At 41.5% G+C, this 27515-nt stretch overlaps 1 protein-coding gene across 3 annotated transcripts in view; it reads left to right on the forward strand.

Annotated features, from left to right (window-relative positions):
• Positions 1 to 1462: 1462 nt before the first annotated feature.
• DCBLD1 (discoidin, CUB and LCCL domain containing 1) overlaps positions 1463 to 27515 on the forward strand; it is a 48448-nt gene continuing 22395 nt past the window's right edge. For 2 of the 3 annotated variants that reach the window (XM_026123527.2, XM_026123528.2), the window contains exons 1-2: positions 1463 to 1865; positions 17321 to 17533. In XM_026123527.2, coding sequence (XP_025979312.1) covers positions 1610 to 1865; positions 17321 to 17533 — 469 coding nt within the window. In that variant the 5' untranslated portion in view covers positions 1463 to 1609. The remainder of the gene's footprint in view (positions 1866 to 17320; positions 17534 to 27515) is intronic. The other variant, XM_026123526.2, reaches the window with a different exon arrangement.

The raw sequence follows: 27515 nt of genomic DNA on the forward strand, positions 1-27515 counted from the left end.
TTTCACTTCCTCTCCCTCACATTTTCATTATGTTGGGTGTTATTTGTAGGCTTTCAAGCAATATTGGGTGTTGGGGAAGCTATTTTACATGACCACAGTATTTTTACCAATTCTGTATTATTTTTAAATTCAGTCTTGTGGCTGTAGCAAAGTTTGACTTTCTTGCCCCTTCCCCTCCATAATCTCCCTAATTTGTAAAGGAACTATTTCTGATGAATGGTAAGACAAATGCAAGAACAGGCCGCTTTTACTTATACAGACATACTCCTCTTTAAGAGTGCCTCAGTCTTCAGATTCTCAAAGCAAAGGATCCACCATTACCTCCTTCAGCCAGAAGGATGCCGGCGTTCGCTACCGAGGGGTAGCAAGAATTAGTCCAACTGTTAAATTGCTGCAGTACTGAACACTCTACCTTATGCTGTATCTAACATTTCAGTCTAGATTTCAAACTCTCCTTTGCAAAGAAGGGATAAAACTCAAAAACTAAAAGCCTGCTTTAAATGCATATACCCAGGATGTAACATATTGGATGCATGGTAGAAAGCATGCCAGAGCACACGTGCACAGTGCTTGAAAAGTTACTAGAACAGCCACAAACAATTACAAAATAATAACTCAGTTGAAATAAAGGTGTATTAAACTTGACTTTTTCTAAAATACTACAAAATCTAGTAATTATCAGCTGTGTCTAAGACATTCAGGTTAGTATATACTATAGTTTATTGTGGCAACACAGTATTTCCCAGCTGCAACCAGTGCCACTTTAGCATCCTCACAGCAACCCTGTTCTGACAAGGCTGTATAAAGGCTACTTGGAATCCTTTGGCATAATTTCCTAAGGACAACTGTTGGGGCCTGTTTGATGCCCAGGTCTCCTGGGGCTACCAACACTTACAGACACTTCCTTACCACACACCTGTGACATGCCCACAGCGTGCAAGCACAGGCCAGCTCACCTGGAGAGCATTACCTACACCCTCCTCTAAAAAAATAATGGTTAATCAGCCCAGAAGCTTAACGCACTAAGGCACCACACACGTGAAATGTGCGTTTTTCCCCCCCAGGCATAGACACGAGCCTGGGGTCAGGGTGCAGGAACGGGAAGCTCAAGGCACCAGGCAGGCTCTGCTGCCTGCACGGGCAGTTTCCCTTTCGGCACGAGTGGGTCGGGCTGGTGCCCACGCCCCTTCCTCTCTGTGGCAGGGGGAGCGTGGAGCCCACGCGTGGCAAAATAATGCCGCGTCCTTAAAAAAATGCGTGTACTTGTGTATGCCTGCAGTTTTGCACCAGGTGCGCTGCTGCTGGGCGGCGGCGCGTCCAGCGCGGTGCTGCAAACGCCGGGGGACGGGACGGGACGGGACGGGACGGGACGGACGCCCCGCTGGCGCCCGGCTCGGACACGCGTGGGGAGGCAGCGGCGGGGGGCGGCCGGGGGGAGGTGCCGGCGGGGCGGCGCCCAATGGGAGCGGCGGCGCTCCCCGGCTCCGGTTTCCTCTCTCCACCCCCGGCGCCGGGGCCGTGCGGGAGGCGGCGGGCGAGGCGCGGGGGGCAGCGGGAGCTCTGCGCCGACCCTCTCCGCCTGCGGGAAGCACCTGCGGGGCGGGCGGACATGCCGCGGGGCGGCCGTCCCCCTCCGCGGGCGCGCTGCCTGGCCCCGGAGCGGCCCCGACGACGGCGACGAGGAGGAGGAGGAGGGGAGGAAGAGAAAGGAGCAGGAGGGAAGCGGGGAAGTTGTGCCTCCTTCCCTTCGGCGCCGGGAGCTGGAGCCATGGGCCCCGCCGCGGGGGCGCGGGCCGCCCCCTCGCTGCTGCTCTCGCTGCTGCTCGGAGCCTCTGCCCCGCTGTGGCTGCGGGCGGAGAAGCTGGGTGAGTACGGGGCTGGGGGGGCTCTCCCTGCGCCGCTGCCCGCGGGGGCTGCCTGGAGCTGACCTGGTTAATCCCGGCCGGGTTTATCCCCGTGTCTGAGTAGCCGCGAGATTAAAGCGCTAACCGGCTTTAGGGTACATGTATACCGCTGATTTCTTAATCCCCCGTTAATTAGGGTGGGCCGCGCGGGGTTGCGCGTGTTTGTTTGTTTGCTGTAAGTCCAGTGAGCGGGGAAAAGGCTCCGTCGAGCTGCGGGCAGAAGCGGCGGAGCGGGGCCGCCGCGTGGGGGCCGCGGCGGGGCCGGTGCTCGCCGCTCCCGGCCGTGCCCGGTGCTCGCAGCCCCCGGACCCGAGACGGCTGCAAAATCGAACACGCGCGGCTCTGTGTGTTTATTGCTTCGCTAAAAAAGAAATAGCCTTGATCCTGCTGCCACGAAGTTGTGTAGGAATTCCGAGAGACCTCTCAAGCCCCCCCCCCCCTTTTTTGATTTTTTTTTTGATCAACTTTTTTTGTTGTTGTTGTTAAAATTATGGCCCAGGTACTTGTCTGTTTACCCTGTATTTTTATGTGGCTAACAGTTAAAATTCCTGTGTAATTACGAGTACAGCTGACTTCCTACTGAGAAATTGCAGCCTAATGACTGAGGAATACCACGGCCTGACACATCCGTCTTAGAGACACTCCCTGGCAGCCACCGGTGAAGAAGTTAGCAGTGAAAATTAAGTGTCATGATAAACTTGGCGCCACGTTTAAGATGAATTAATAACCCCCAATATTAATGTTTCAACTTTGCTGCAAATTGCAAAAAGCCAGTGTTGTCCATTTGCACAGCATCCCAGCAGTGGTACTAAGCAGTACTCCGTGTTTGGCTGACTTATATCTTTTTTTTTTTTTCCTATACACTTCTTATAAATAGAGACTTGTGTTATGGATCCTTCCCCCATTGAAGGGAAGAATTGATGCAAGTTGCCTTTCTGCTTGTTACGCTTAATGCAATTTTCCCCCTTTTTCTCCTTTGAAGCTTTGCTATTCCCTCTTCTCCATACATTTCCTTCCTTTGAGACTCTTGCTTGATATGCTACTGGAAATACACACACCAAACTTCCCTCAATCTCCTCTTTCCTCCAAGTGTTTTGGGGTTTTTTGGTTTCCTCTTTCACCAGTGTTTGTCTTGCACATGATGACATGGAGGAGAAAGCTATGTGGAGAGTCAGAAATAAGAAGTTCACTGAAGTTTCTAGGGACTTTTAGTGTGCGCAGTGGCACTCGGCAGCAAGTATGAATGTTGCTCCTTGTCTGTATTCCAAAATACATTGGTAAGGACACATGTTGTATTCATATTTAAAATGTTTCTGGCATCAAATCAACAGCACAGAAATGCAAAGGAATATGTTTACTTGGTTCTCTTGAACCAAACTCAAACTTGCAAGATAAAGTCTGTCTAGTGTCTAGAAAGCAGAACAGATTTTGACCCATATCTTCCCTTTGTCCTCGGGTGTAGATACTTGTGTGTTTGTTTATTGATATTACCCTATAAATTAGGGACCAAGTGTTAAAAAGTTGCACTAGTGAAGAAAGGAGGTAAGTGGATACAAATTGCCTGTTACACAAGCTTGTTGGCTTGATTTAAAAGTTGTAATGGAGCATGAGAACTGCCAGAGTGAATCAGGCTCGAGTTTCAGCTAATTCTATATCTTGTCACCACTGGGGTCTCCCACCAGCTGGTTCAGAGAAAGATGCGCTGGTTTAAATATGTTGATTTAAAAATAAAGTAGTACAGTTTTCTGGCTTCTCTTGGGCTGAGTGTGCAACCTGCTGCCTTTCACAACAGAAATGATGTGAAATGACAGGATCACTTCCCTCTTTAGTTTATTTTGAGGGCTACTACAGAATAATGATGAATCTGTTGTTATATCTTTTATCCTCTCTCTTACTGAAGTTTTAAATTAAGGAAGAGCCTCTATCTTTCACGGTACAAGTTCTAGCTCTGGCTTTGTTACTTCATGGCACGACTCGTATCAAGAGTGTGACTATGCAGAGCGTGTATCAACTCTTTCTCCACTCTTAAAAATACATTAAAGATGTGTTTGGTCTGAGGACATCTGTGAAACATGGAGTTTGGTTATTCATAGAATGATAATAGGAAAGGCTGAGTGGTTAGGAAACTGACTTTTAATTAAAACATATTTCTAACCTTAGTAGGTCTCACCTGGGGACAAATATCATATCTATGACTGTATGACTAATAAATGACTTTGGGATTTATAATAAAATGTTCTTCTCTTCCCTTTTTATTCTGTTGCACGCTGATCTTAACCTCTCTTGTGGTTTCAGCTGCCAGTTCTTTGCTGACAGCTCCAACAAGTATCTTGCTTCCTGCTTGCCCAGCCTCACGCAACCACACCTGCCTGGTATCTCTTCCCCAAATCTCCTTTTGGCAGCTCCAGTCCAAGGCAGGAGAGAGGCAATCCCAGATATATTAGCTTTGCCTTCCACTGTTCACCAGTTCTTGCTTCTGGTCTCATTGAGCAAGACATTGAACAATGTAATTTTGGGCAGCAGATATGTATATCAGAGTTGAACTGAGTCTGTCTGTCTTCAGAACTTCGGATCTTCCTTCTGTTTCTGTTTCAAGCTCTTAAACAAATTCTGGCTAGTAGGACTAGCCAGTGGTTTGGCTATTTGTCGGAAGACAGATGAGGAATGGGGGTTTCACCTGGTTAAGAACAAGATTTAAGCCACTGCTTTTGCTATAACCTGTTTATTTTCTTTTCTGATAAAACACAGGAATGGAACTAGTTCATGTGTGATTCACAGATCAGCATCCAAATGTGAATTTGTGCTTCGCAGTATTGCTGAGTCTGTTGACACTTCCACCCAATGCTGGCTTTCTGCTCATAACTTAAAAGAATTTATGAGCAGTAGACTCTCAAATATTTTGAGGTGGGGCTCTTATTTAATATGGTAACATCATATGTAGTAATGGGATCTAGGCTTTTATAAAGGTAAAAGAGAGTTGAAGAGTAGTAGGTATATTCAGATGCCTATTCTCAGGGGCTTATAAAAAACACATATCAAAGACTGTCAGTATGCTAACACTAATCCAGTCTGCATACCCATTTCCAGCAGTTTGAAATGCAGATAGAGATGAATTTTTCTGGTAGTGCCAACAACCCCCCTCCCCCCTTTGTGGAATATAGCTGATTGGTACATCTTCAGTTTGTTTGGATTTTAGTCCTTATGTCTGCTTCCTTCCTTGGCGCGCTGTCTCTTGCATTGTGAATGCTGACTAGAATTGCTAAAGGCAGAGGCAACAGTTTCCCAATTATGACTCAAAAAAAATTGTGTATACCCACCATATGAAAATTGCCATATTTTCTGTCACATAGGCTTTGCTATAAATAGCTCTAAACCCTTTGATGTGAATGACCAGAACGAGGTTTCTCTTTGAAATACGCCCTCTAGTAACCTAAGCAAAATCAGAGACAGGGAGGCCACTGGGCATACCACTGATAAAGGAGGAAGAAAAAGATGCCTTGGGAAAGTTGTTTGTTACCTGCACATGCACATAACATGCACTACTGTTGAGTCAGATTTCATACAAATTATCTGTTGAGTTATGTATGCAAAAATGCATTCATTTGTACCCATTAAAACTACGCCACCTTTAGTCTACTGGAGTTGCATATGCAGCACCGTAGAAAAAATATAGTTCAAAGGACACCAGTTTTGAAGATGATTACAGTGCTGTATAGAGATACCTAAGATACATTTCTCCATGCCATTTTAGGTGCTAGAAGTAGCGTAGCTTTGAAAGTGCATCCGAGTTGATATACCCTGCCAAGAAGTGTGGTCCTGAGCGGTGGCGGGCACTGAAGTCTTCAGCATAGACATCACTGCAGGCTTGAGGCTGGCTGTATCGTATCAGATGCACTCCTGTGGCATGTACTCATCAACACATGGGTTTGCACCATCTGCTAAGAATAAAACAAGCCAGACAAAATCAAAAGAAAATCCTTCTGACGGGATTCAGTGGAATGGCATTGGATCGTGACTATCTACAATAAAAATGTTAATAACAATGCATAAGAATGAGCGTATGACTTCCTCAAAAGATTTGATTAGAATCGCAGTTGGAATTAAGAAATGTGAAACTGGGACAATATACCAGTGACTTTTAAATTAGTCTTTTTTTTTGTTTGTTTTCTTGTTTTTTTGTTTTAAGAGTACATAGATGTCTTCATCATTGCTTTTAGAATAAATTATAAACTATCAAATTACACTGAAGCTCTCAGTGAAAACTGTAGAGCATTAAAACTGCATTTTTGAGGTTGGCTGGAAGGTTGCACACAGCAAGGATGCCAGTAGTCATAGGTGACACCATTTTAATCTGATATATTTCTAGTTGTTATGATTTTTGATACTAAGCCTGTAAGCTGAGAGGGGAGAAAACATTTTCATGCTTCATTCCTTCCTTTGCCTGTCTTCTCTTTTGGCAGCGCTAGGACCTGTCTGTCTGGAATTTCCTCTGATGGTGATGGGACTTCAGGGATGCTCTTCCCTGAACAGGATTTCCAATCCCAGCACAGCCTTATTCATTACTTCCAGATCCCCCATGGGATCAGGCTGATCTCCACTCTGCTCTTCTGCTTAGGCAGAGGAGAGGAAAGACATGGCCAGTCCATGCTTGCTTTGCTTGTTTTCGAATAACTTCAGTAAAGGTATTTTCAAGCTACCTGAGGAGGTCAGGAGAGTAAGTGGGGATGACAGAGCATGGTAATGCTAGAAGCACAGATCCAGGGCCTTGTACAAGACTAGGATCTTCCTTTTGGTGCATCCTAGAGCTACTTAGTGTCACATATTTACGTTCAAGCTGCTACTGTAATAGCAATAGTATTCATCAGGTACTTAGGGCTTCTCCGTTATACTGCTCCAGCTCTCATTTAGTAAGCTCTGAAATATTGTTTCTTCCTACAGCTGCTGCAGAAACCTTATTTCCACATCAGTTTAAATCTGTGATGTTCTAGTTTCTCGCACTTCCACCACAAATTATTTAAGCAATATTGGATTTCAGTCTAATGCTTTGACATTAAAGTTGAAGTCATCTTGATGTCATCTTCCAGATGTTCATGTCTACCGAATAAAAATTGTGTTTATTTGCTTTATTTCAAATTGCAAGAACACATGGGGAATTCTGGATGTGATCCCGTGTGTTGTACAAAGGCCCATGTGTCCCGTCAGCAATCAAATAAAACTTTTCTTCATGGCATTGTGAGGACAGATCTCAAAACACTGGAAATGTAGGTGGGTTTCTTAACCCATCCAGACAGCATGGCTTTGTTAAGTGCTTGAGTGTTGTTGTCGCAGCTGCAGCAGCTCTGCACAGAATAGGGACGTGCAACTTCTGCTTGAAACTCCCTAAATACATTCTTCTCTGGTGTCACGCGATTTCTGTGTTGGTGGATTGCTTTGACTTAATAGTCAGCTATGCTTTGTTTGTAAAATGAGCTCATAACAAAAACAGTCCATTTTATTCCCGAAGCATGAAAGAACATATTTTAACCTGTAAAATAAATTCAGAGATTCTGAAAGTCGCCCATATTGAGAGGATTTGGCAGAAAGGTCTATGGGTCACACTGGAGATGTTGCCCTCCCTGTTGTCTCAGCTTGCTCCAAAAGCCAGGGGTTTATATTATCTCATATTTGCTGTGTCAGCACAATAGAGGGGAATTTGCATTGAAATGCCTGATAGCCACAGGTTCTGTGCTCCCACTGAAGGCTTTAAGACAATTTCAATGCGTAAGTCATAATGTGAGTACTGTGTCATGTACAATGAGAAACTTGGTGGTCCTAAGTGTTAACATGTTCAAAACCAAGGGGGAGTCAGCAGCATTTGTTGATCTAGTAGTATTTTGTCACAGTAGTTAAATTTGTTGTCATTAAAGTGAGATATGCGCTGATTTTTCAAAAAGTGCTGATGCCAGGGTTTTCAAAACTAACTTCTTTCTTTTCAAAAGAAATTCCATCCCTGTGTTTTCTAGATGCAAAGCAGAATCATGTTGTATTGCAAGAAATTAGAGGCTGAGAAATCACACTGAAGGTATTTCTTCTTGAGATAAGTAAAAAAAACTGTTCAGACCTTCTTGCCTGCGTTGTTTCAAAACGTGAAAATAAGGTTGCTGGATACTGTTACTAATCAAAAAATTACAGCCGAATAAAAGAAAATTATGGAGTTGAATAAGTGGTGTACACAGGGTGGTGTGAATCATTCCCTTCTGTACAATTTTTCACTTCCATTACAGCATTTGCAAATACCTTTTGCATAGTCTCATGTTAATATGTCTCAGAAGAATGTGAAAGTGGCAGAAATGATCATGTGGATCATATACAGCATCACCACCAACATTATAATACTTAAGTAAAATGTGACTGTTTTTATTCTTTTTAAGTTCACACTAAGTAGATGTGACCACAACAGATTGTAGATGGCATGAAGTTTACTGCTCTACTGAGATTCTGAATTGCCATTCTTGTTAATACTGTGGTGATGAGTATCAGGCAAGCTGATAATGTGGGTATACTGAAAAAAAGATATTTTTTATTTTCAGTGCTCCAGGTTGGAAGCCTTATGTACATCTTTGACCACATCTTCATATTAATTCAGTTAGTTTTTGCTTCCATTTATATGAGGGATGTGAGGAACTGCTTATTGTTCGACTGCAACAATCATTGTGGAAAGAGATCATTTCCGAGAAGTTATGTTGGCTGAGTCAAAGGCAAAACAGACATTTGTGTCTTGCTAAAAAATGGCAATTATTGTTTCCACCATAAACCAATTTTATCTTGAGAAATACATTCATTTACACCTAGGGGATAATGGAGGGTTTGCATAATGTGATTGACAAAAGCGAGGTGTTTTCTATTCTTGCTTACTAACAAATCACATATTCAGTCTAGTCATACAGGCGAAAAAGGTGAATGTCTGATTTTTGTTAGTAAGCCATGTTTGATTGCAAGAAAAAAGCCCAGCCTTAATCATTGATAACTGTCAATCTTGACTGACTCTTGTCATGCTAACAAGGGAATTCATTTTATATATGTGTGTATATATATATAAAAAATATAAAAATTGAGGTTTCAGCTTATTACATTCGGATATTTCTTTTTACCCAAACTAATGCTGTTTTGAACTATTGCCTTCCCGCAATGCCACTCTAATGTGGAACAGTACTGCCTCGGCCTTTCCTTATCCTGGTGCCTCTGAATTTTCTGTCCCTGTGGTTTCGTCAGTCCTTAACACTGCTTTGAATTTTCCTATTCCTGTGCATCCCAGTATTGGAGTTTGGCCCTGAGCTTGCAGCATATGTTTTCCACAGAGTCCAAATTCTGTGCAATATAATGTAAGTTAATCTCCAGTAAAGAACAGCAAAGAGAAGAACTCAGGGAAAAAAACAGATGGAGAAAGTAGAGCAAACAATTTGCATATATATACATATATATATATATATATAAAAAAGTCTCTCAGTTAAGATTAGAATTTCCTACTTCACCTGAAAAGCCCCTAATAGAAATCCAATTGCATGTTTGACCCAAATCAGCAGAATCAGAAGAGGTGCCCTAACTGCACAGTGCCCCAGCCACAGGGGTGCCCATCACTGTGGGGGGGGCTCCAGCACCACTTTGACCACACTTCTGTGCTATACAGTAGTTTCCTTCCTGTCCCTTCTATCTGTGGGATATCTGTTCCCCATAGCCTTTATAGGTCCTGAGTTATTCCACATTTGCGGCTGGCGGAGGAGCACCATGCCACTGCCAATTTTCCGTCCATCTACAGTCTTTCAGGGTTCCTTCTGCACGTGCAGTTACAGCAAATGCTTGAACAATTAAATTCTCGATGCCTTCTCAGTACACATGCACTTGAGGTGTATAATGTGGGCATGTGTTTTAAGTAGAGCAGTTCAGGTAATTGTTGGAAACTTGGCTCTTTAAAACTCAACTTTGGTTTTGCAAAATGGAGACCCTACATTTGCGGTTCCTCTGAATTTTCAATAAATGCGGAGGTCTGTTCTCACATCTGTTCCCAAATACACCAACTAATAAAATGTAGGGGTGACGAATCACAGCATTATACCACATCCATAAAGGAAAAGCATTGCTAAAGGTTAAATGCAGCTAACCAAGCAATAATTAAATAAATAATCTTTTTTGTTTTAGCAGCTAAAAAGACATCGAAGTTTTCTCACACCCACAAGCTCAAGGCTGCTGTAGAGTGCTGAAAAGCAAATTCCCATGCTGAAAGTCACTTATTTCTAAGACTAGCTTTGGGCATACTACCCAAGGCCTGGAAGCAGCGACTAAAACATACTTATTTTTTCTTGTACTCTAGTATGTACTTTCGCAGATGGATGGAATGATGGAACCAGACAGTGGTCCTGAAAAGCAAAGGCAAACCTCTTTCTTTATTACTTCTGTGTATTTAATAGAGGAAAAGCAAGAAAACTGTAAAATGTTATCTAAATTTTTGTGCAAACCTTGTCCCTTATATGTTGTAGGATCTTGTTCTTTACAGAATGCAGAAACTTCTTAATCTTGTGTCCTCATAAATAATTCATAGGGCAGGGACCGTCCAGTTGTAGCTACTGTTCTCTCTTTTTGGCACTGTGTTTTCTACAGTACACTGAATTGTCTTGTCCCTGCATTCTCATGTGTAAGTATAACTAGGTAGTGTGAGGCCTCTTACTGACACAAGCTCCTAAGATGCAGAAGAGCTGCTTGCTTTCCAGAAAGTTAATTGATTAAGGGACAACTAATCAAATCTTTTATGGATACAGTGAAATTGGAAGAGTTTGAGCGCACAAGCTTCTGGTTCACATCTGCATTACTTTAAATGAGACCTATTCTATTAGTTCTTAAGGTTGCACACCTGAATGCTGAGTGTAAAATTCCCTCCTTAGTGGAGCATGACTTCCTACTGATGGAAGAAATTGCTCATAAGGAAATTTCTGGGGTTTTTTTGTTTTTGTTTTTTTTTACATTTTAGCAGCTAAAGAAATAAAAACTCAGATATTGCTAGGCTTTCACCTCTGCAAACCTCTGAACAGTTGAGAGGTTTCTAGAATAGCAAAGTCTCCCCATGCTGTTTGTGGCAACACAATAAAATCCCTGTCACTTAGGTCAAGACAGCTGTAAGGCATTCTGTGCTACATGTGTATGTTTATAATTTCTAAAATTTCTTTAGTTTATGGAGAGCAGTGAAGAAACAGTGATAAAGTTGTAAGCTACTTTGCTAAATAAGGAAGCTGAAATGCTGGTCAGGGATATTTTTATATATTTGATGGTGGTAGTCCAACTGATTACCAGAACAAGTTGTTATGTGTTTGAGGTAGAGCACCTTCTGAGCCCGCTCGCAGGAGAAAACATCAAGAGAGGCAGGCCCCTCGCCACAGCCTGCATGGCTGGGAGGGCTGTCGCAGCGAGGTGCACGGTGGCAATTTGGGATTTATAGAACTGGTGCCGAACCAATTTAAGATCATTTGCTGCTTTTTCATTGCCACTTTAAGTGGCACGTTACACTTACTTAAATAGTGCCTGTGAAGAGGTAGGAAAACTGTGCTGTTGTTTGTATGACCTCCTTCTCCTCTTGCATCCCTTTGATGTTAGTAAGTAAATAATTTGGTCTACGAAATCTCTGCTCTACAATGTTCCTTTGTTTCTTCTCCTGCTCTACCTTCCCTTCCTGCTCGCAGGCCTCCTCCTGCCGCTCCCCAGCTGCTGCTGGTTTGGCTTTGGCAGCAAAATGAGCGTTGTGAGGAGCTGCTGTAGTACAGGGGTTAAAATGTGTGCTGGGAACCTTATGCAGTCACATAAATGAGAGCGCAATCCAAGGAAAATTTCTACAGAATATGGTTTTGGTTTTTTTTTCTTTTGCAGTAGGGCATGCTGAGAAGTGGCGGACTTCTCTTAACGACATAGAATGAAAGACACTAATTTAAAGGTCATGGCATATTGCAGTCACTGTCTTTTCTGATGTGTAGAGACTTGCCTTAATTTCCAGTGGTTTCTGTCGTTATTTGAAAATACTTTTTGCAGTCTCCACAAAATATTGCGAAGAATGTAAATCTGGACGCTGGGAAAAATTTCTGGGAGTTTATATACTTCTACACATTAGGCTAGGTCAGCCGGTGTAAACAGCATCCGCTCTGAACTTGGTGGCTTGTGAAACTCTGACCCTACGCTTGTGAGTCTGACCAGCAGTCATTCCTCAGCCGTGTGGTTGCCTGTCCGCTGCCCCCACCTGCCCGCGGTGGCTCCCGTCCCCCGGCTCAGTCAGGAGCAGCCGGGGTGACTGAGCAGCAATAGTCACCGCGCCGCCATGCCTCAGGCCCGTGACGCCACCTTTCATTTCTGTTCTCTCCCCGAGGCCGTTAATGGGCAGAGTGAGGAGGTCTGAGATTTTCGTCGTCCTCTGGAAGAGGGAGCAGCACAGACGCCGTTCGCGGGGCGATCTCGCTCTTCCGCTGCAACGGTGCAGAAAGAGCTGAAGCTCTTGACCTAGTTTTGCTGCTGAAGAGGTTAGAGATGAAGTGCTTAATTCTGGAATTTACTCAGTCACACAGCAGTGAAAGTGCAAGCACATTTATGTTTGCAGCGTGCGTGATGCGGTTAGTGATGAAGGGCTTCGTGACTATCTGACAAGCTAAAGTTTTGTCAGGCCGCATCAGCAGGCTACGGTGGCCTCCTGCAAAAATCTTGGGTTTTCCCTGGTCTTTCCTCCTATCCCATGTGGGCAGGGAGAGCACAGGCTTGCCTGGAAAGATTTGAGCACTTTTTTGGATGCTCTTCAATGTGTATGTATAACGTGAAGCTTCTGTCAAGCATGGGGGCAGAACTCGTTCCTGACTCAGTTGTTACTGTATCTTTTAATCAGCTGAAGTCATGACTTCAGGGAAAGCGAAATGAGAGGGGTTTCTCCTCGTGGAGGTGGTTATCAGCAGAACTTGCAAAGCCACACGCTCAGCTCGGTGGCATTTTCTTGGCTTTGGCTGTCTCCAGCTGCAGTTGTAGCTCTTAAGAAAATACTGATTTTTGACTGTAACAGTATCTGTAAACAGAGAGGCAGAGGGAAATGGTAGTGCGCAAAGTGGCTCGTGAGGCGATGTGGAAGAGCACGGGAGCTGCTGGTGCGTGCAGGCCAGCCATGTACGTGAGCACTCTTAGGTATAAAACGCTTTTAGCGCTGGAGTGAATCCAAGTCAGTTATTAATTGCTGAGTGAACATGAATCAGAAGAATGAAAAAGGCAGCTGTTTTCTGCCAGGATGTTGTAGCAATGCTTTTGAAGACACACTTTGATAGAAAGCTGTGTAACTGTTTTGTAGCTGGCAGGATTAATGCTGTTTAGTAAAAGGTGCAGTACAAAAAAACTTTTTATTGAAGTACTTGAAAGACGTTTTTGTTATCATGGAGGGTAATATTCTGAGTTCTTGGATGAAGCTGCCATCTGCACCCATTGCAAAGGGTGGACAAACCCGGGGAGCACATGGCGAAGAGGCGCTGGCGCAGCGTGTGAGCTGGGCCTGGGGAGAGGCAGGGCGAGGGGACCTGCCCAGCCTGGGCGCGTACAAAAGACGGGTGATTTTGGGTGGCAGCAGGGTACTTTGAGGAACCGGTGTTATTTTCAGAGCTCTCTAATTCTGCTGCAGTTCAAAATCAACTCTTCAGGTTCTGATTTTAAACATGTGTATTGCTACTAGCATGGGAGAAGTCAAGGTGGAAGAAATGCGCTCTGCGTTTGCAGCAGCAGATGCTGGTTGTGGTTCTCGGTTCTTGGGGAGTTATTTCCATTATCTCCCACAGACGCTATTTTTATCTTGATGGTAAACAGTCGTAATTCCAGAGTTACGTAATCCTTTGTACAACCTGAGTGCAGGCCAGTGGGTGGGCGCCCTCAGTCCAAAGACTGCAGTCTTGAACTTGATTCAGATGCCCGTGGGAACTCCGTTTACAAAGCATGTTTGATGTGCTTTTAGTAAGTCCTGGTGCTGCGGAGAGATTTTATTAAACCTGAACATGTGCAGACTTTCTGGCTGCTGAATACCTTCTGCTCAAATATGTTGCTTTGCTCCAGTCCAGTGAGAAGTGATGAAACTTGGATGTCTGAGGCAAGGCCATCATCTTCTTGCCAAATGGGGTGATAGAAAGTTGTCAAAAGTAATGCTAAGTGAAAACTTAGTGTTAGCAAGAAATCCTACATTAAACTGACTGGTTAAATGCACACATTTCCAGACAGAAGAGCTGTGCCTATAAAAGAGAACATGACATGAGGTATTTAAAATATAGTTTTTATGAGGACAAGTAGCTGTATTTTCAAATTGAAAGGTTCAAGGCATGGCCAGTATTTCTACTGAAAATCAAAATTTTATGTAGAATTATTATATTATTATGTAGAAATTTAGATGAGAACAAAACTAATGATAGTCTTGTTCATATTTTCCATTGAAATAGTGGAATTATACTTAAAACTTTTTCACTACAGTCTGGTTATATCTCTCTTTGAATGAATTATCAGATCCTGAGGGTTTTTTTCTGCCCTCCCTCCACACCTCCAAACTTCTTCCATAGGGTGCATTTCCCAGCAAATTTCAGTGTAACATTTTTATTTGTTCTGGTAATCTTAATAACTGCTGAGAAACTAAAATTTAGGACCATAGTCAGGCTTCTCTATAAGGAGTTATATTTAACTAGGACTTGGCATGACTTTTTGGATATTACTTCAGGCCTTGTGACAGGCAAGCTTTCATCATGACCTTTTCCTTTGAGGTGCACAGGCAGGACAGAGGCAGCAAGAGGAGTTACAGATGCAAAGTGATGCTTCCCTTGCCTCTCATTAGCGTGGGTATGTGAATGACCGTCCTGTCCAGATTCCACTAGCGAAAAGTCAGGAAATAACTTTTATACTTTCTTAGCACAAAAGAGCTGTTCTGGCTTTAATTCATTTCAGTGCTGGTTCAAAGACAAATTTTGAAAAGGGAGCTTCCATGGGAACAAGACCTCAAATGACCTCCGCAGAAAAGGATGGCAGGCTGAGGTCTTTGGTGCAGTTTTGCCTGTACACGTGCTGCAGAAACATAATGGACCATGACCTGCACAGTTGTCAGGGTCTTGCCAGGACAGTGGTGTCTTTTTGGCTTTTTTGAGGTGAGTTCTGTATCACAAAGGATCCTTGGCGTTGTTTGGAGGTAACACAGGCCAGAATGTAACCCAGCAAGGTTAAGAGAAATCAAACACTAGGATTTTTGAGTTTTAAAGAGTTCATCTCCATGACATTTTGTTGTACTTGTGTAAGCGTTTCTTTTGTTTTCCCTTTATCTTCCCCACTGAGGATAAGTTGCAAACCAAGCTCCAGATTGTAATTGTTATACATATTTTTTTTTTTTCTTAAGCCCAACTAAAGTAAATGCTTACAGTTAGAAACATACAGTTGAAATAAAGGCCAGGCACAACTCTTTTTTTCCTATGCACCAGTCTGCTGCACAGACAGCAAGTGTCTTGTGCCCTGCTAGACGTGATCCAGTTGTGCACTGCTAATCCTCCCTGCATCCTTCTCTGGGTTCAGAGAGTTGGCAGCATATATACAGTATTGCTCTTGATATTTTTACTCCTACTGCAGAAAGTTTCCACTGAAAAGGCGATTTGCTCAGAAGGCCAGTTTGCCTTTTATCACTGACATTTGCCTATGCATGCTAAAATCAATAGAGCTAGGATAAGGAATTTTAACAACAGATATTTTTCAAAATGTGTGAACAAAGAGATCTGAAACCCCCCCCCCCCCCAACAAATTTAGTGTGTTTTATGATGATATGATTTTGGATCTATGTTTCCTGTTCACCTCTATTCCAAGCATGAATCTGCAACAGAATTAAATAGCAAGCAACAAAGTTGGTAATAACAGTAAAGCTTCAAAATAAATGCTGTTGCCTGTGAAAAAGCGATTGAGTGAGTTGCATGAAATGGCAGTGTAATTATACAGTAGTGAGTCAAAGTTTGATAGCTTGGAGCTTATCTTTGCACAGTATGCCACTTACGCCCAAGCCCCCGGCATGTCACGTTTCTTTATCAACACTTCATTTCTAGTTGTTCACCTTTAAATCGTCTTATCAAATCTTAAGTATGTTCCTCCTAGCGACTGTGGAAGAAAATTCAGGTACTAATTAAAATAGGTCAAAAGATTTTAACCAAAATATCCTCATTTAACCAAAATATCTCCAAAAGCAAAATGCTGGGTAGTTAAAGGATGTATTGTAAATTCCCAGCTATTCATGATTCTGTATTTTATTAACACTTCTATGACCAGTTTTAATTTTTGCAGTAATAAAGGGTAGAAATATGCAAAACTTAAATAAAGAGTGTCTACGCTCTAACTGAGCTAAAATTGAGGACTGCCTATTCCATGCACATAGATACAGCAGTAGTTTCACTGTTGCAGTGGTTTCCATTATTTGGAAGATTTAGCAGAATGATTTGTCTTGAGCTTTTAAAATACAAGTTTCAAGTTATTAGTACACTGCGAATTGCTTCCTTTAGTAGTCAAGGTCCCTTATCTGATACCTGCTTCCTTCCTCTCTGTGGATGATGCTTCCTGTTTTCCATGTCGACCCCCACATCCCCCCGTGTATCCCATGTGCCTTTTTTGGCTGTCATGCGTCGTGCTCCTGCTGCCCCTTCGATGCCTCTCCACGGCGGGCTCGATGCACATCGTCCTGAAACCCCCTGTGCCGCCGGCAGCAGCGACAGTGCTACGCGTGTGTCGGAGCACGTTGGCAGGAGATGGCAGCAGTAGCATCTCCCGGCGTACTACTGCGACGTAGCTCGTACGCTGCTAGGGATGCACGGCCTGCTTTCGAAGTCCCTCTTCTGTGCTTGCTGTGTCCCTGGCGCTTTGCGCATTGTAAAAGCAGAGCAAAAAAACCAACAGGAAAGTAAGATGAGGTGGGTCGGTGATATTATGCAGTTAAATCGTGCCTGTGCTTTCATGTGTGATTCAATTACCTTCTCCCTGATGGCTCTATTGCATGGAAATAAAACATGGAATGATAACTGGGAGAAAAACATTTAAGGAAGAAACCTACCTATTATGTTTTGAATTGTATCTTTATGGTTTCAGCAAGGTTTGGCCGTAAAACAGAAAACCAGGGAGACTCTGTACCGGACTGTCAAATACATCTTAGTTCATGAGTGTTTCCAACCCTCTTTTCTGCTTTACAGGAGAAAAATGACACTTTATTCTACTTACCTATTTTCCAGTAACAGCATAACTGAGGTGTCATATTACAAAATACGCTTTAAAAAGGTGGAAGTGTATGTGTGAGACAGGATTACGTGGTCAGTATTTTCTGGTATTTTTTTTTATTTGTTTAAGAATACATTTTCTCCTCCTTGGTTCTTTGTTTACTCTAGGGGATGGATGCGGGCATGTGGTGATGTACCAAGACAGTGGGACCCTGGCATCCAGGAACTACCCTGGGACGTACCCAAACTACACCGTTTGTGAAAAGAAAATTCAAGTGCCTCAGGGAAAACGCCTGATCTTAAAAATTGGAGACCTGGATATTGAATCACAGAAATGCGAATCCAGCTACCTTACCATCCTGAGCTCCTCAACATTGCATGGTATGTAAAAGATAAGGCAATGGTAAATGCATGAATTGTTAAAAGTTTGTGTAAAACTTAGCTCAGAAAAATGAAAGCAGTATTAGCCTTTGTTCTTTCCTCCTTTCAATACTCCAGTGCTTTGTTCGTGGCATGTAAAGCTGTTGCCCCTCACACCTTGCACTGTACCAGCAAAGCTGGGAATGCTGCAGAAGTGCTCATCTGGTCGACACGGGCTTGTGATGTGCACTGGCGCATTCACCCATCGCTTTGCCCTCAGACTTGCAGAATTTTACAATTATGGCTTTGTTGCAGCAAGTGCACAAGATCTGTATCAAAACTATATCCTTCTCAGGCGTTGAAAGAGCTCAGTGAAGCATTCAGTCTAGTTCACCGACTAGACAGAGGTGAGATGACAGACTGGAGTCAACTGTCCTAGGCAGTTCAAGCCTCGCTAAGGTGTAACTGCCAAGAGTCTCAGGGAAGGACCGAGTATGTGGGGAAGCAAGTGGGAAGTAGTTAAAGCACAGACTGGAAAGGAAAGGAGAAAAGTGTTGATAACCTTGACTATTGCTGACTATTATTCACTGATAACCTTTGCCTACATACCAGCAGAAATTAAATACGCGCAGCCAGTCTGCACTTCTGTAGGAGATTTGCACAGGAAGATAAGTGAATAAATACGTTAAAACTGTGCACTTAAAACAATAATAATAGAATCCTCCCCAGGGAGAATCCAAGGCCTTCCTCAAATCAGTTTTCCTAATCAGTTGTTGCTGAAACTTTTGATCTGCTCTTTCTAGAAGAGTTAAACTGTTTTTCAAGTCCATGTGCCTATTTGCACAAGTCACTTTTATGTTCAAGCAGAGTTTCTTACTATATGAATAAACTCATGAATCAAAATTCCATAAAATTTTGCCCGCTGGGAGTGGGCTGCAGCCCTTCAGTTAGCTGAAGCTGAATATGCTGTACTGGATGTTACAGGCAGAATGGGTTCAATGGAAGAAGAAAATAGAGAGATAAGCTACACAGAGCTTTTGCCAGTTTTCAAGGTGACCCCAGCTCTTTGCTTGTCCCGGTGAAGTGTGTGATTCTTCTAAGACTCCTAAGGTATTTTAGTAGTAAGGAAGGCTGATTGCCCTTCATTCATGAGCATGATAGGCCTATAACTCATCTGGTAAGATAAAATCAAGTGAGATATTAAAGCCTTTCTCACAAAAGTTAAAGGTAATTATTGTTCTTTGCTAGGGAGGTATTACATTTTGAAACAGTCTTCACCAACAGTGAACAGTGATGTGTTCACGTCTAAGCATTGCACCTAGCTTGATCTGAGGCAAAGGAGCATTTCTCTTTGTGTGCTTGAATTTTTTTTTTATTCATGCTGTTTACCTCATTTCAGAACAGTAAGCAATTAATTCTGTTCATCAAGTTTACTGACTGTACTTTGCAGTAAGTGATAGGTGATTAGTATTTCATTATCATATCTTTGAATAGTTTTTATTGGTATTATCTTCACATTTCTAATCAAAGGCCTTTTTAGGAAAGAAGGATATATCAATATTGGTTTTTTGAAATTAAAAGTGAAGCTTGAATACTGCTTGAATTTTTGTCTCCTTACGCATCAGCCTGAAGACATCTTCACATAGTTCAGTTGTGCAATTATTCAGCCTGTAAACATAGAATAGCTGTGTATTATGCAATCAAACACATATAATTAATTTTTTAAAGTATTCTCACACCCATTTTCAGGCTTGATTGGTAATGTCTGATGCATGTGGACTATAATTTGCATATTCAGTAACAAACTGCAAAATTAGCAGATTTTGCTCATATCTGATTAAGCTTAGGCAGACATACTATTTGTAAAGGTTTTTGTGGTCTGAAGCTTGCTGTAGACTTTCCCATTAGCTACCAACAGAGTGTCTGCTGTAAATGTGTGTAGACCTATAGGGAGGATAGTGCTAAATGCATAAATTCACAATGACACTTGTGTTTTAAAAGACACAGGAGCTCGTACATGAGATGAGGACTTCTGCAAGTGAGTTGTTTCAAAGTCTTCCCACAGCTCTGGGTTTTAATATGCATTTATCTAAGCCAAAACAACTCTGTGAGTGGACGTTGCTATCAGTCCTGCTAAGTGTCCTTTTAGCCAGCCCCGCTCTCCTCTTTGCAACCCTCTGCTCATCATGTACATGTACAGGCAGATCAACACCTTCCCCTTCAACTGGGATGTTGACCTGTGCTATTGAAATTCTTTCATAGGATGGTGGACAGTTGAAGATTTTCTCAGGCATTGAAAACATTCGAGCAATGAAAACCTAATGTCTGAATGTTCTGGGACTTCCATATTTGACCTGAGTTTAAAAGGGAAAACTTAAAAGGTTATGTATGAAACCTAGCAGTGTGAATATTATTTGTATTTCAAATTAGCCAAATGGTCTCTGCTCTTTATTTAAGAGGTATGCCATTATAAGAAAAGATGATCCAAAGAGAACTGTGTTTTAAATACTGTTCTGATCACTTGAATTCTTCAGAAAACAAGAGAGTGAATGTCAGTATGTGTACGCATTTCTATTGAGGAATGTATCTGCAGCTTAGAAAATTGGTCAGGGGCAAAATACTACACAAAATATATACCACATAAATGCAACACTAGCGTAAACAGGTCTTCAGATAGCAAAGGCTTTTTTTTCTTTCTTTCTTCAGATTTCCCCCACATGTTATCTTTATTATGTGATTGTGATTCATTCGTCATTATAACCTTTTGCTGGGATTCATGCAAAAAAGTGGGAAGTAATTCATGTTTGGGGCACTGATGTTCCATACCCTAAAGGGAAGTGGTTATATACAAACGAGTGGATTCATGGACTTATGGTAGCCAGGGGATTTGTTCCCTTTAGCAAGTCTGTCACTACAGATTATACAACAGAACACTTAAATGCACTTAAATATAAGTTTTATTTAAGTTTCAGGCATTCCTCAAATTTTGTAGACCAACACAAGAGCGCTGTGAATCTAATCTCATTCCTTTCTAGAAAAGCATGTACCAACCATTGCTTATGCTGACTAAAGCCTCCCTTTCAGCTGTGATACAAAACTGATGGTACAGTTCTTTTCACCTTCAACACTTCTGGGTTTGATGAACCCGTGAAGGCAGCCATTGTATGTAGACTTTTACACTATCACCATCAAAAGAGGGTGATCCTATAGCAGCTGAAAACCATATCTGAGGGTCATTACTCTGCATGCTATTTTCTTCAGTGTTCACTGAAAGAAAGACTCTGTAACAGACCATGTCTTTCAGACTGTTAGCATGGGATCCAGATTTAGATGAGAAATTATTAATCATCAGTTAGGAAAGCTAGTCTAACATCAGTTTTGGTGAAACTGAGTCACCTGTCTGACAAACCTTAACACAGCTTATGCACATATTGTCTCTAGGAGAAATAAATATACAATAATGTCTCCTTTCAAAGGCATAGCTTTGCATTGGACAAAAATATTTTCTTTGTCCCACAAAGGGAATTACACAGTATGGACAAGGTGCAACCTTTATTGAAATGCTTTTCTCCTAGAGTGAACTGCATTAGCTGAGCATATAAAAATACTGAACTTTGAATAACGCTTGATTTTTTTTTTTACTTAGTTAAAGGGATATATGAAAACAAGATTAACCATGTAGTTCTCAAGAAGATGACAGCCATTGCTGCACTTATTATGAGTGTGTAACATAGATGTTTTAAAAATTTAATAGGAATTGCTTTTAGAGTTTCTTTTCATGTTTTTGTCAGATTTCTGTATCTCTTTTGCCCCTTTTTTCTCACTTTTTTCCTCTTTCACCTACTAATGGCTTAGTATTTTTTCCCTTAATTTTGTGAAGTGATCATCATTCTTGACTGGAAAGACAGATTAAAGAACAGCTAAGTGCCTACTTAGTTCTCCATTCACTTGCAGTCAGTAGGAGGTTGATGCGCTCCTCTGGGGTGGATGTCAGATCTGCTGAGTGACTAGTAATAATTTGAAGAGTTAACTTGTTCTTGCATATTTTACAGCCAGTAACTAGTGTGAAATTGCTAGAGAAATTACTGAAAATGCTTTCTCCTCCCCACACCCAGTCACTGAGGGTTGTTAGAAAAATTGAGCATTTACTGATTTGCAGGAGTGTCTGATGGCTGCTGTGTGTGTGTATGTGGAGAAGGGAGCACCTTCCAATGGCTCATTATGGCTTGAGGGGATTCATCAAACCAGTTTTTCCTTATTATATATTGTAATAAGTGTCTTGCTTAAATAAAGGGTGTGGCCAAGTTTCTTCTTCTCCCCTCGAAGGAAACTTGTGGTTACAATATTGTTTCTGGTATTTCAGGAAATCTAGTGAAATGTCCAGACAAGTTCTCACTGAAGATCAAGTTGAGCAGTTTCTTGAGAGCCAAAATGCTTTTTAACAGTTGATTTTCAACTGAGTGGTTACAGTATCCCAAGGCCTCCGCTTTGGAAAGATTTATGAAGTGAAGAATGTCTGCTTTTGTTTTATCAGATCCCATGCTTTTCTCTTAGATGCATAAATTATATTGTATGTTTTTCTGTGTTTTTTGTTAAGCAGGTACAGCTCTTTACTAAAGATTCCTAACTCTTATTGTGCTTCTGTCTTTGTTTAGCTAAAACCACAGATCTGGTAAAAGGCTGGGGCATCTCACTTGAGGTCAAGCAAGCCCCAAGCCTGTGAGAACAGGTAGCCAAGACCCTGTATTTTTAAACTGGAATTAATTCACCACCATGACCCTTGCTAGATGCCTTTTCTTTTCTTTCTTGCAGTCTTTGGCCACATTTTGGAAATGCTAGTTGAAAGTTATATTTGTTTTTTTCCTAAAACTGAGGAATGGTTAGCGCTCATTCTGGAGTTGTGCTGTGTTGCACAGGGTTGAATGCTGCATAACCAGATTGTCTCATCTCAACTGTCAGACCCTACTATGCCGTCAGCTCGGTTGTGCTGAGTATTTAACACCACCTTCCCCCACATCCCACGAGGGCAGCTGCAGACTGGCCTGGGGTGGCCTCACTCCGGGGTGTGGGTTCACGGCAGGGATGGAGGGAAGAGGCCTCCCCGCTCCTCTTTGGTAGGGACCGCCTGTGAAAGCGAGGCATTGGTGTGAATGTGGGATGGAGACAAATTTCAAGAACACAGTGTTTTCGTGTGACACATTCCTGATGGTTTTGTGGGGTATTTTTGAAAGACTTACATGCTGGCTAACTGAGCTTTTAGCTCTGAAGTGAGGCCAGCATAATCCATGTTCTCCATGTCCCCTGTCCTTCCCCAGCTACTGAGGTACTTCCAGGTTGCTTTTGGTTTTATAAAAGGCTATTGAATATAAAGATCATAATTCAAAATGTTGTTTTCCCCACATAGCTCCTTAGGGGAGTTGTGCTGTTAATGGTAATCCCAAAGGGGCAGATCCATGGGGTTGATGCTACACATTGCTCACCAGCCATGGGTTACGCTGCAAGACAGGCGTTAAGGATAGAAAAAAGGGAAAAGACCTCTGCAAATGCCAAATGAAGTCGAGGAACCTGAAAGCAGAACGAATCAGACGTGTAATAGGTACAGATGAAAAAGTTGCTTTTAAAAGAAAGAAAAAGGGCTTACAGAAGAGGTGGATAATATGAAGAGCTGGAGAAGAAAAGAGCATGTAAGTATTGCTAGTTGGTGTGAGAGAAGAGAGTCCTCCAGGCACAGCATTTCTTAAGGGAAGTAGAAAGAATAAAGGAACATAATTCAACAAAGCAATCTCAGGAAATATGCCAGAGACTGGTTGACAGTAGAAGTAAACTAGACTTCATGAAACAGACAGTGCTGTAAAGATCATCAGATTTGCAAAACAGCACTATTATGAAAAAGACAAAAGCAGTAGACTATTGCTAACATTTCAAAAATAAACAACATGTAAAATAATCTCTTTGGTCCTCAGATGAGCCAGCCAAAGGATATCCATGAAACAATTTACAGAGTTTTTTGCAGGATGTTAATACTGCTTGGAGACAATGATTCCAAAATAAGAGTATATCATTTAAGCCACCTAAACCATATTAACAGATCAGGAGTTCTAGAAGAAAGGCATTAAATGTTAATGTAATTATAGCGAATATTAAATGACGTACATTTGAAATCCCTAAGCCCCTAATAGTTTTCATGTAGAAGTAAAGAGAACATATATATATGTATATTTATATATAAAAAGAATCTGGAGTGAACAGATGCAACCACAGTTGGGTCAGATCTTTAATGAGGCACTGAAAGAAGGAAAGGCATCTGGATGTAGTAATACTGAAATATGGAAAACACCTACTCAGTTGCAGGACAGATAACACATCTCTATTAAAGCAAAATCTTTTCTTTGTTCTCAGTAAACAAACCAAATAATCCTGCCTACTTACCCTAGCAGAGATCCAAGAGCCACTTAAATAGGAAGCAGAGAGAGAGATCAGCATTCATGACTCGTTTCTCAAGCCGAATATGCAAAGCAACCCACCTCGCAACAAACATCAGAAGATGAAAAACTGATAACATGATCTGGCATTTTTCAAAAGGCTTCATAAAAACTTTTGGCTCAATACCAAGTTTAGAATTAGATATTTATCCAGAGTCAAATCCAAACCCTGCAGTAAGTTTAACAAGGCCCCATAAACGAGGGTCTCCCTTTTATACCACACACAAACCAAGGCTTTCTCCATCACCCCTTCCCTTCACTCCATCACCCCTTCCCTTCACTGTGGCTATGTAGTATTCATACAGACAGCCTGGGGCGGTCAACTAATCCAAGGCAGAGTGAACACAGAGGACAAGGAGCACTTATGAACCTTAAAAGTAGATGATAAAATAGTATTTTTGACGTGTGCTTTTGTCACCTCAATTTCAAGTGGAAAATACTGACTTAGTGTGCAGTTTCCAGATGAAGTCCAAGGGCTAGGGAGGCTGATGGGTTTTAACCTTCTAACATCTATAGCATCCCACATTATGTGTATTGAAAGGGAGACTAGGTAAGTCAATGGAGAGGAAAATCTACTGAGCATTGCTGTGTATTTAGAAAGAGCATCTAACTCGAGTACACCACAAGCTGAAATGTTTGGAGTCTGTAAGACTATCCTTTCTATGGCTTTACACCACTAAAGTAAATGGAGGACTACTGTATGGAAGTGCATAGGAAAGAGTGTATGTGGTTAGAAATAATTACAATATTTTTCTAAAGAAAATTAGAAAGCAGGTCAAAATAAATCAAAATCAATGCCTTACCTTGATTCAGTTTTATTTTCTAAGCATTACCAGTTATCATCCTGGAGAATTTCTTGGAATTTTTTCAATGTAAAATAAATCAATTGTGGGGAAAATGAGAATTAGGGGTTAAAAGGGCCACTCTGCAGAAGCTTGGCAAAATGGAGAGAGGTGCTGCTGAACATAAAAAATTATTATTGGGTAAACCAAATTGGAAAAATGCTTACATTGGCCATTCTAAACACAATAAACACCAAAGAGAAAGAAGATTAACACCTTTCCCTGAAAACAGACTGCACATGATTTCATGCAGTAAAGAACCTCTAAGCTAAAATGGTATCTAATCAGCTTCTCTAACAGCAGCAATAGAGGTGTGAGATAATGTTTAATTTTTTTCTAAACACTAAGTATCAGTGCTAATTTCTGTATTTGATAGGACAGAATTAGACTGTACTGAAACCCAGTGAAGTCTGAATGACCTGGCAGCATACTGTTGATATGCTACCTGAATTCAGAGGAATTGTGTTGAAATAGTTTGCAGGGATTCATCAGCTGGCAAAATAAAAAAAGAAGAGGATGTTCTGTTATAGCAATAAATGCATCTTAATTCTTTTTTTCAAATCTAAGCAGAAAATTAATAAACCTTTTGGAAAATATTCATTCTGTAGATCCCACTTCTCTGTTTTATATCTTTTAGATAATTAGTCTTGGGCCCCCTAGTTCTGAGACTCTTAAAGCCCGTTTATCCACTGGAGTCTCCCAAAGCACACTGGAAGTGTTCTTTGTGGAATTTGAAGATAATCATAGCATTTGTAACTATTACAGGATTTGTTACTTAACAGTACAAAACTTGTCTTTAAGCACTGCATGCTGATTTCTTAAGCTGACTGTTTCTGGATATTTGGCTTCCATTTATATTACACAGCACTTTATGTCTATGCAACTCTTCATGTCTAGACTTTTTTTTATTTTGTTTTATTGCTTTTGCTTGCAACATGTGATCTGTTTATATAATTAGCTAGAACACATGTAGACTTGCTACTGGAGGTGTGTGGTTGAGTGAGTCAGCAGTCTGAATTACACCTGAATACTACATAGGTCATTGAGAATCATTACGAGGGTGAGAGGCAAAGTGTATTTGTGAGAATGTTCTCACACGTATAGATATGTATGCATGCACACATGTAGAATCAGTCTTTCAGGGAAGAAAAGAACTAAAGCTTTCTCAGGTGTTTTATTTTAAAGAAATGTAATGCCTTCTTGTCTTCTTCCCCTCTCTCTCTCTCTCTCTCTCTCTCTCTCTCTCTCTGAAAAAAAAAATCTAAGTTAGCACTTTACTTCTCCCACTGCAACCTGACACAAAGACCTTCTCAAATACATCACTCTTGCAGTTGTCTGGTATGACACAGTGTCAGATGCTGTCTTTCTGATAAGTTCATTTCCTAAGCAATTTGTTTAACCCTTTTTATAGACGTTGTTTTCTCTGACTAAGTTGTGAGTCATTTGCAACACATGAGTACTCCAGGAAAATGTCATAATTGTCGCTTTGTTTCTCTGCCTGCCTGGCTTTGCCTTTTAATTTATAAGCCAAAACTCAGACTTACCCTTTTAATTTGTCCTATTCTGTTAATAACTGATTACTGTTGGCTCTGATTGTGTTACTCTCTGTAGGCTGGTCTTACAGTTGTAGCAAGGCTGGTGAAGTATTTGGGAAAGACTACCCCAAGAGGATAAAAAGTAATGAAGAGGCCCTTAGGAGCCTATTAGAAAGGGTACCACTCATTGGATTTATGCTGTGTGGTGGTTGTAATTTCTTGTTTCTCAGAAGTCAGTTCCAAGTTATCCCAAAGTATCCACCACAAATAAAGTAAGCCTGTCTAGGAAAAATCAAAGTGATCAGTTTTTATCCCAAAGACTTGCTTTAGGATACCAAAGCTGTCATTCACCTCAACAGGACAGATGTCTTGAGGGCTTTTAAAGGGTCTTGTTTGCTTTTTATCTTAGTAAAAATATATTTGCTATTTTACAAATACCACTTATTAACAGTTTATATTGCAAACATCTTCATAAATTCAGATAATGGTTTCCAAAGTGCTTTGGATTTGCTGGGTCATCTGTGCTTGAGGGCAGCCAGAGACAAGTGTGTGCAGCCAGATGTGGTGACAGAAGGCAAGAGCAAAGACTATGGAAGTCTCAAAAGAAAGTTCCCCTCAGGAACTGACTTCCAGCAAAGCAAATGTAATCATCAAAAGTCCCAGGGACGACTCCTGTCTCAAGAAAGGAATGTCCCAAACAGTATTGCAAGATACTGCAGTGGGACGCTGTAAAACTCTTACCTAAGTCAGGGTAACACAAGGCTCACGTTTCTCTCTTCCCCCCTCTTCTCTCTCTCCTTCCCTCTTCCTCTCTCACCTTCTCCTTCCCCCTGCCTCTTTTTCATTTCAAACTCTAAAGGAAATTTGAATTACATTTTTCAATTGTTTGATGATGTCTCTAGAAGGAAAATAAATGAACACATTTTATAAGTATTTGGTAAGGGGTACTGCCTTGTTGTACAACTTGACTCATGGCAGCCATGTCCTTTAAAACCAGGTATGCTCTTTGTGATCTTAATCTTTTCTAAATAGCTGTTACGCTAAAGCAGCATGATCTGTAAGCATCTGGAGAGTTTATCTAGCGGACCCTATGTAGATCTCTTGGATTGCCTTTAAATGGTCTATTCTTTTCTCTAATGAGTTA

Source organism: Dromaius novaehollandiae, chromosome 3, assembly GCF_036370855.1.
Source record: "Dromaius novaehollandiae isolate bDroNov1 chromosome 3, bDroNov1.hap1, whole genome shotgun sequence".
In the NCBI taxonomy this organism is placed as follows: domain Eukaryota; kingdom Metazoa; phylum Chordata; class Aves; order Casuariiformes; family Dromaiidae; genus Dromaius; species Dromaius novaehollandiae.